General features: G+C 40.4%; 1 protein-coding gene across 1 annotated transcript; it reads left to right on the plus strand.

Moving 5' to 3' along the window:
• Positions 1 to 4,316: 4,316 nt before the first annotated feature.
• Positions 4,317 to 8,561, plus strand: LOC130291900 (uncharacterized). Its single transcript, XM_056541332.1, has 2 exons — positions 4,317 to 5,330; positions 8,499 to 8,561. Exon 1 carries the CDS (start codon positions 4,317 to 4,319, stop codon positions 5,244 to 5,246), a length of 930 nt encoding a protein of 309 aa, XP_056397307.1. The 3' UTR covers positions 5,247 to 5,330; positions 8,499 to 8,561.
• Positions 8,562 to 10,844: the final 2,283 nt, after the last annotated feature.

Consider the following 10,844-nt stretch of genomic DNA (forward strand, 5'->3'; position numbering starts at 1 on the left):
TACACTAGCTAAATCCCCTAGGGATCTCTGGGCCGACTTATTAATGAACAACCTACTTGGGGAAATAAATCCCCTCAGGATTAACCCTGACTAAAGATCCCCTAAAAATTTTCTTTTATTAATGCTTCTTTAAAATATTTCTTGACTTGTGTAATTCACATTTCTTGCCACAAGATGGCAGTGGTGTTTTAAAATATTGAACGCTGTGCACAGCTAACTCCGAGATAGTTTCGGAAATAGTTTTTCATGATATAAAACGTAATCCTCCCTTCCTTTAAAGTAAGGGAGGATTATGTTTTAATAATAACGCTGTGCCAGTGTCCCAGTTTAGTTAGTAACTCCCGTGCCCGAGCTGCAGCAGGGCACCGGAACTAACTAGATAGAAGAGTCTAAATACCAGTCTGTCTGACAGACACTGAGCAATTTCAATAGTACGGAGTTAGCTGTGCACAGCGTTCAAGATTTTAAAACACCACTGCCATCTTGTGGCAAGAAATGTGAATTACACAATTACAGGGGTTCCTGTAAAAGCCAGGGTATGGATTGCATTGCTTATTGCTCCATCAGAGTGGAATGGACTCCTGTCCTTCTTTTAAGCAATGATGTGGATTTAGCCTGTGCTGTATGTACGGGTGGCTGACTGCCACCCACCCAGAGAGTGTATGGGAGACTGCCTGCCTCCCTCCTTTCCTATGCATGGGAGGCCGCCTGCCAGCCTTCCTTTTCCTTTCTTCCCTATAAGTAGTGTGAGTGCTCATGAAGGGGGCATGGTTGGTTCCACCCCTTTACCGGTTATCACCTCTGGGCCTTTTGGCTAAGATCAAGTGTAAAAAAAGGGCTTGCGATAGACCGCATCCTTGTGCACGGTATTTTGTGTGAATACTTGCACTTGGGTGACTTGAGAGCACATACCTCAGCTCTTCAATAAAATAAAAGAATATATATATACATATATATATATATATATATATATATATATATATATATATATATATACAAAGTCCCGAAATCACAGCACCAGTCAGGTCATGGATCTTGATATACTGGATTATTTTATTCTTCCCCACAGCAAATGCGTGGGGACCTTCACTACAGCCAAGATCGCAGCCATTGCAGCCATCCTCTTATATATTATTTTTTTTTCTAATATATGCCCTCATTCATGTCATCTAGAAATAAAATATCAGTTGCATGATAATTTGATGTAAGCATTTACTGTTGTACTATTCAAACATGATTTGCTAGGTTACAAGTGTTTGGTTACAATGCGCATGCACAGCCGGCCGGCTGGATCGCGATATGTCCAGTGTGATAACACGATCGTCGGACCCGTGTGCGCAGCCGCAGAACACAAATGGTGATTAGTGTGGGTAAGGGCATTACGCGCACCTGATCAGCACACATTACTGTGAGCGATCGAGAGCGGAAGTGATGCGCTGATACGTAGGAACTTTTCCGACGCATGCGCAGTCGCTTTGTATACAAACAAGAATGAGAACGGAGATGGCAGCGATCGGCATGTTCTGGGTGCGATCGAGTTATATATTTGGCTGATACTGAAGGTACCTATATAACACTATATAGCACTGTATGTCATATTGCAATGGGCACTTTATATGTGTATTGATTGTATTGTATATAGACGGATGCTATGTCAACTTGACATCACTGTGATTAACAGAGCATTGCTCCAATTAAATTTAAATAGAGGTGCGTTTTTAGATAATTATACATTTGTATCACATGAGTTGTAGCCAATGAAATGTATCTGTGATATATATATATATATATATATATATATATATATATATATGCACATTTTGTATTTGTATTATGCTTGATAAAGGCTACTACTGCCGAAACGTTGCATTTGCTGTGGGGAAGAATAAAATAATCCAGTATTTCAAGATCCATGACCTGACTGGTGCTGTGATTTCGGGACTTTGTATATATATATATATATATCTCACAGAAAAGAAAACGTCCGGCACTCGAGAAAATGCAGGTAAAACTTGTCAATGGCTTTATTCACACGCTTAGGCAGGACACAATCTGACGCGTTTCGCACCCTCAGGTGCTTAGTCGTAGATAGACATACACTCAATAATGCAGGTTAAAATACACATGAGTTTGGTCACATGACCACATGAATCTTAATTAAAAACAGTTGGTTACAAAACATGGCATTGGGAATCATGATCACATTTAATCGTTCGGAGAGAGTTCACACCAGGATGCAATCAATGCGGCTTTAAATTTCACATTACAAGTAACATTCAAATTTCAAACTTGAATAGTCCAAAGGCTAATTAATTTTTTGGACATTTCGTTGATTAGTGGGAGTGATGGCATAGAAATTCGCCCCTATAGAAAAGATACAGCCTCTAACTCCATTTTGTTAGCCTCCTCCTGCCATCCACGACATGTCCTGGATAATATTCCTTATGGCGAATTATGTAGAATAAAACGTAACTGCTCTAGTGAGACACAATTTAAAATTGCAGCAGAGGAACTTCATACTAGATTGGAACAGAGGGGTTATAGTGAAAAAATATTAAAAAAAGCAGAAATAAGAATAGAAGGACGGGGACGCGAGGAACTAGTATCCTATTCCAGCAGGCATCAGAATAGAAGGGACTCACATAAGGTTGGAGACATATCAGCCATAAATACAAATGAAAATGTAAATTCGAGTAAAGATAGACCACCATTTTTTGTGACCTCATACAGCACCCAATTTGGGCAGATTAAGAAAATAATAAATAGATATATTCCGGTATTAGAAACAGACCCAATATTAAGAGACTTATTATCAGAAGGTATTTCTATTGTGTCTAGGAGAGGCCCCACTATTGGAACCAGAGTCTCACCCAGTCTATTTATTAGTCAAAAGGAAAATGTAAAGGATCGGGACTGGTTGAGGAATATAGGTAATCGCAAATGTGGTCATACCAGATGCATCACATGTACACATATGGTGAACACAAATACTGTAACGTCTTGCACAACAAATAGGACATACAATATACATCAATACATCAATTGTAATACTAAATCCATCATATATGTAGCCACATGCATTGCGTGCAATTTGCAATATGTAGGATGCTCGGGGAATTCATTAAAAGTGAGGTTCAGGAAACATATTACGGATGCTAAAAGTAGTTTGACAAACATGTCTATGCTGTCACGTCACTTTAGAGAGTCCCATTCAGGGGACACTACCCATTTACGAGTATTGGGAGTAGAAAAAGTCACCTTAGGACCTAGGGGAGGCGATCTCAGAAAGAAATTATACAATAGAGAGGCACATTGGATGTTCCTCTTGGGAACAAGATTCCCGCAAGGATTAAATAAAAGATTGGATTTAATGTTAACGTGTGCATAAATCGAGTAAGTAAATATGGTGGATGTATACAATTTATTATTAATCACGCAAGTTTAGTCCCCGGTCTAACTTACATTCTTCGTTTCTTGTGCACATATAATAAATTTCGAATTGTTGTAAATTATAGGGGGATGTTCACACGGCGTGATGCACATCATGCGGTTATCGATTTATATATAAAAATATCTCGGATTTTGATGTTTAGATATAGTTTAAAGTGCGTATTTCGGTAAATATGTACCTCTAAACCAATATGAATATCGGTACATATAATAAATTTTGAATTGTCGCAAATTATAGGGGGTTGTTCACATGGTGTGATACACACCATGAGGTTATTGATTTATATATAAAAATATCTCGGATTCTTATGTGTAGATATAGTTTAAATTGTTATTGCGGTTAAATATGCACCCCTAAATCAATATGAATATCGGTAGTATTGGTAGATTAGCCTTTGGACTATTCAAGTTTGAAATTTGAATGTTACTTGTAATGTGAAATTTAAAGCCGCATTGATTGCATCCTGGTGTGAACTCTCTCCGAACGATTAAATGTGATCATGATTCCCAATGCCATGTTTTGTAACCAACTGTTTTTAATTAAGATTCATGTGGTCATGTGACCAAACTCATGTGTATTTTAACCTGCATTATTGAGTGTATGTCTATCTACGACTAAGCACCTGAGGGTGCGAAACGCGTCAGATTGTGTCCTGCCTAAGCGTGTGAATAAAGCCATTGACAAGTTTTACCTGCATTTTCTCGAGTGCCGGACGTTTTCTTTTCTGTGAGAGTTCTACTAAGCCGGGAGCGGTACCGGTGTCCGCAGCACGAGATAGCGCAGCAAACACGAGAGTGGTGAGCAGCCTGACCCTATCTGCATCAAACAGTTCCCGCATTGGAGTGCTCCCACCGCGTGGATTAACATGGCTGAATCTAATTTGGAAACGCCAAGGCTAGGACTGGGGGAACCTGTAACCGCTGATGTGAGTAATATGGACAAATATGGTCCGAGCAGAGATGCGAAAGCTCAAATAGTGTTCAATGATTTTGTAACAACCACGGTTAACGTGGTTCCCCCTGACATGCTTGCCATTACAAGACAGTTGGAGAATCTCATGATTAAAGAGACGAAGACCTGGTGGGATAACAAAACTCTCACGACATATTTAGAAAAGAACATTGTTCCAAGGGGTCTCAGACTGAAAAAAAGACCCATAAAAACATACTCACAGGGATTCATCACCAAATGGGACTCCGCATTGCTGGAATGTTCAGCCAAACTTATGACATATATTGTGGAGGAAGAATCCCTGGAATTAGCCAGTATGCAGCAAGAAATGGAGGGCCTTAGGACCCAGCTGGCTATGTACAAAGAGCACAAGGATTTTGCCAGCGTGGAACAAGCAGCATTGGAGAAACTAGACAGTGTGGAAAACTCCATAATGGACATTAAAAAAAGTAAATTTCAAAGAGATATTCTGGACTACAACAAAGATCAAGTGTTCTCGTGGCATCTTAATAAAGGGGACAATCCAGACACACCGCGTTCTATTTTACGCACACCACGATCCAGATCCAAACGCAGAAATCATCCAAGGTCCCGATCTGCAAGGAAAGTGAGCTTTTCAGACCCTGAAAGTTCCCAAGAGGAAAACACAGGTGCACAATACTCATCAGCACAGCAACAGAAAAAGAAACTAACATCGATTGCCGCACCATCTAAAGAACTTGGAGCTATTCCAAAAAACCGTCTGGGCCAGACCGACAGCCTAAAGGGTCAAAAACAAGGAGAGCTGGACGCAAACATAGAAGAAAGAAGATATCCCCTGCGCTCGCTACTGGTTCCGAGATAAATCCGGTAATGAACTTATCTGCATGCATCTTATCTGCTGACCAAATTACTGTACTTGGTAAAGGACTGAATTTTGTGCCGACAAGTAAGTTCGAACTTTTTAATACCATATTAGATGTTAATAAATTGGCAAGAGGACTCACTCTCAAAAGACACTTTCACAAGGGGGTTATGAGTCATGAGGAGGGAGAATCCTCAGGTACAGTTGTGGAAGGATCAGTAGCGAACGATGGTGAAGAAATTAATGTTAATGTTACTAATTTCAAGGATCAAAATGTATTATTACAGCTTACCTGTTTGCAGAAAGAAAATGCAGTTGTCGATGATAGTAGGAATAATAACTACCGCTCGGCCAACCCTGGTTTCTATCCTGTTGCCTCCCGTTCGGAGGCGCTGGATAGATTCCAGGAGTTGGTCGAGCGGGACCTAGTGAAACTTAATGAACAGGTGTCTCGGAATAATGCTTATGACAATTTAAACAAAAATGAACGTATAGCATTGAAGGAATTATCTGAGAATAAATCTATCGTAATTCGTAATGCTGATAAAGGTGGAAATATTATTGTTCTGGATTCAGGGTTATACAAAAAACTCAATGAGGATATGTTATTAGACACATCAACTTACTGTAAATTAAGAAATGACCCTACTAAAACGTACCAAATGGAACTTAAGAAAATATTGGAAGAGGGTGTAGCACTGGGGGCAATTAACAAAAAACTGGAAGAATATCTGTTTGTAGAGAATCCAGTTACACCAGTGTTCCACTCACTCCCCAAGGTACATAAAGGTGTATTTCCACCTCCCCTTCGGCCAATAGTTGCTGGCATTGGGTCGCTGGGTGAACGCCTTGGAGAATGGGTGGATCACCATCTCCAACCCCTGACTAAAATCACCCCCACGTTCACACAAGACACTAAGCATGTGATCAATATCTTAGAAAAAATCGTGTGGGATGAGCAGTTGTCATGGGCAACGTGTGATGTTATAGGCTTATATCCATGCATTCCCTGGTCTAAAGGCCTCGAGGCCCTATCCATTCATATGGAAAAGTTCAGCACATACTCCCCTGGTCTGCGGGAATTTATCACCATCGCCACGGAGTTTTTGCTCAAACACAACTACTTCGTGTTCGATGGTGGTTTCTACCTGCAGACCAGGGGAGCATCAATGGGTGCCAAATATTCCCCGTCTTTTGCAAATATCTACATGTTTCACTGGGAGCAACTTTTTATTTTCAGTGACAAAAACCCATATCATGATAACATACACTGGATCAGTCGCTACATAGACGATTTATTGATAATTTGGAGGGGTACAGAGACACTATTTTCGGAATTTGTTAAGTATATTGGGAATAACAACCTAAATTTGGGGTTTACCTCACATTTTGATAAAAATACAATTAATTTTTTGGACATTTCGTTGATTAGTGGGAGTGATGGCATAGAAATTCGCCCCTATAGAAAAGATACAGCCTCTAACTCCATTTTGTTAGCCTCCTCCTGCCATCCACGACATGTCCTGGATAATATTCCTTATGGCGAATTATGTAGAATAAAACGTAACTGCTCTAGTGAGACACAATTTAAAATTGCAGCAGAGGAACTTCATACTAGATTGGAACAGAGGGGTTATAGTGAAAAAATATTAAAAAAAGCAGAAATAAGAATAGAAGGACGGGGACGCGAGGAACTAGTATCCTATTCCAGCAGGCATCAGAATAGAAGGGACTCACATAAGGTTGGAGACATATCAGCCATAAATACAAATGAAAATGTAAATTCGAGTAAAGATAGACCACCATTTTTTGTGACCTCATACAGCACCCAATTTGGGCAGATTAAGAAAATAATAAATAGATATATTCCGGTATTAGAAACAGACCCAATATTAAGAGACTTATTATCAGAAGGTATTTCTATTGTGTCTAGGAGAGGCCCCACTATTGGAACCAGAGTCTCACCCAGTCTATTTATTAGTCAAAAGGAAAATGTAAAGGATCGGGACTGGTTGAGGAATATAGGTAATCGCAAATGTGGTCATACCAGATGCATCACATGTACACATATGGTGAACACAAATACTGTAACGTCTTGCACAACAAATAGGACATACAATATACATCAATACATCAATTGTAATACTAAATCCATCATATATGTAGCCACATGCATTGCGTGCAATTTGCAATATGTAGGATGCTCGGGGAATTCATTAAAAGTGAGGTTCAGGAAACATATTACGGATGCTAAAAGTAGTTTGACAAACATGTCTATGCTGTCACGTCACTTTAGAGAGTCCCATTCAGGGGACACTACCCATTTACGAGTATTGGGAGTAGAAAAAGTCACCTTAGGACCTAGGGGAGGCGATCTCAGAAAGAAATTATACAATAGAGAGGCACATTGGATGTTCCTCTTGGGAACAAGATTCCCGCAAGGATTAAATAAAAGATTGGATTTAATGTTAACGTGTGCATAAATCGAGTAAGTAAATATGGTGGATGTATACAATTTATTATTAATCACGCAAGTTTAGTCCCCGGTCTAACTTACATTCTTCGTTTCTTGTGCACATATAATAAATTTCGAATTGTTGTAAATTATAGGGGGATGTTCACACGGCGTGATGCACATCATGCGGTTATCGATTTATATATAAAAATATCTCGGATTTTGATGTTTAGATATAGTTTAAAGTGCGTATTTCGGTAAATATGTACCTCTAAACCAATATGAATATCGGTACATATAATAAATTTTGAATTGTCGCAAATTATAGGGGGTTGTTCACATGGTGTGATACACACCATGAGGTTATTGATTTATATATAAAAATATCTCGGATTCTTATGTGTAGATATAGTTTAAATTGTTATTGCGGTTAAATATGCACCCCTAAATCAATATGAATATCGGTAGTATTGGTAGATTAGCCTTTGGACTATTCAAGTTTGAAATTTGAATGTTACTTGTAATGTGAAATTTAAAGCCGCATTGATTGCATCCTGGTGTGAACTCTCTCCGAACGATTAAATGTGATCATGATTCCCAATGCCATGTTTTGTAACCAACTGTTTTTAATTAAGATTCATGTGGTCATGTGACCAAACTCATGTGTATTTTAACCTGCATTATTGAGTGTATGTCTATCTACGACTAAGCACCTGAGGGTGCGAAACGCGTCAGATTGTGTCCTGCCTAAGCGTGTGAATAAAGCCATTGACAAGTTTTACCTGCATTTTCTCGAGTGCCGGACGTTTTCTTTTCTGTGAGAGTTCTACTAAGCCGGGAGCGGTACCGGTGTCCGCAGCACGAGATAGCGCAGCAAACACGAGAGTGGTGAGCAGCCTGACCCTATCTGCATATATATATATATATATATATATATATATATATATATATATTGTTAACAGTGTTTCCCAACCAGGGTGCCTCCAGCTGTTTAGGCTATTTGGGCATGCTGGGATTGGTAGTTTTGTAATAGCTGGGGGCATCCTGGTTGGGAAACACTGATTTATGCATGTGTGTGTATATATCAATGTTTCGCAACCAGGGTGCCTCCAGCTGTTGGAATACTACAAATCCCAGCATGCTGAGAGTTGTAGTTTTGCAACAGCTGGATACGCTCTGGTTGGGAAATATATATATATATATATATATATATATATATATATATTTTTTTTTTCTTTCTTTCCTATGATATATACATATATATATACACACACACACACGCACAGTAGTGTTTTTCAGGGGGTGTAATCCAAACCTCCCTCTCCGGTGTGTCCAACAATCCAGCGTCAAAATTAAGACGCTGGATGATTTTGAACTGTCCCATTCAAATAAATGGGATCAGTTCTAGCATTAGTTTCCCTCCAGTGCACGCCTGACATATGTGAACCCGGCCTCATTCGATCTGCAGGGTGCCAGTGTATAGTTGGTATCTACCACTACAGTATATGTTATTGTATGTCAGAATATTGGTCTTTTTATCGTGGTTTTTAATTTGGAGTAATATAGCGGTATTGTGTGTCTAGCAAATATTGTGTGTCTACAAGCTTTGTGGCTTGTGCTCCTGATCATTTAACCCTTTCAGGACTCAGCGTTTTTCCGTTTTTGCACTTTTGTTTTTTCCTCCCCACCTTCTAAAAACCATAACGCTTTCAGTTTTCCACCTACAGACCCCTACAAGGGCTTGCTTTATGCACTACCAATTTTACTTTGTAAAGACATCAGTCGTTTCACAATAAAATCTAACTTGTTTGGCTTTTGCGGCCCCACTTTTAATTTTGACCAGCGCCACATTAAATCTAAAACTGGTCCTGAGTGTATGGCTGTGTGTGTGTATATAGGGGCAGTGTATGTGTATGAGGCTATGTATATGGTATGGGGCTGTGTATGTGTGTATATAGGGGCAGTATATGTGTATGGTGCAGTGTATGTGTATGAGGCAGTATATATGTGGGCTGTGTATGTGTGTGTACATAGGGGCAGTGTATGGGGGCAGTGCATGTGAGTATATGGGGGCAGTACATGTGTATGGGGCAGTGTATATGGGGGCTGTGTATGTGTGTGTAGATGGGGGCAGTGTATGTGTATGGGGCAGTGTATTTTGTATGGGGCTGTGTATGTGTGTATATGGGGGCTCTGTATGTGTGTGTATATGGGGGCAGTGTATGTGTATGGGAGCAGTGCATGTGTATGGGGCAGTGTAGGTGAGTATATGGGGGCTGTGTATGCGAGTATATTTGTATGGGTGTATGTGTAGGTGTATGGATGGGGCAGTGTATGTGTATGGGGGCAGTGTATGTGTATGGGGCAGTGTATATGGTACAGGGCTGTATGTGTGTGGGGGGGCTGTGTTTGTGTGTATGGTGGACTGTGTGTGGGAGCTGTGTCTAAGTGTGTGTATATAGGGGCAGTGTATATGGTATGGGGCTGTTTTTGTGTATGGGGGCTGTGTATGTGTGTATATGGTGGCTGTGTATGTGTATGGGGGCAGTGTATGTGTATGGGACTGTGTGTGTATGGGGTTGTGTACGTGTGTGTGTTTATAGGGGCAGTGTATGTGTGTATGGGGTTGTGTACGTGTGTGTATATAGGGGCAGTGTATGTGTATGGGGCAGTGCATATATATGGGGCTGTGTGTAAGGTATGGGGGCAGTGTATGTGTATGGGACAGTGTATGTCGTCAGTTTATGTGTATGGGGCAGTGTATGTGTATGGGGCAGTGTATGTGTATGGGGCAGTGTATGTGTATGGGGCAGTGTGTATGGTATGGGGCAGTGTATGAGTATGGGGGCAGTGTATGAGTATGGGGGAAGTGTCTGTGTATGGGGGCAGTGTATGTGTATGGGGGCAGTGTATGCGTATGAGGGGGCATTGTATGCTTATGGGAGGCATTGTATGTGTATGGGGGCAGTGTATGGTATGGGGCAGTATATGTGTATGGGTGCAGTGTATGTGTATGGGGCAGTGTATGGTATGGGGCAGTGTGTATGGTATGGGGCAGTGTATGTGTATGGGGCAGTGTATGTGTATGGTGCAGTGTGTATGGCATGGGGCAGTGTATGTGTATGGGGCAGTGTATGTGTATG

The sequence above is a fragment of the Hyla sarda genome, chromosome 9, assembly GCF_029499605.1.
Source record: "Hyla sarda isolate aHylSar1 chromosome 9, aHylSar1.hap1, whole genome shotgun sequence".
Taxonomy (NCBI): Eukaryota; Metazoa; Chordata; class Amphibia; order Anura; family Hylidae; genus Hyla; species Hyla sarda.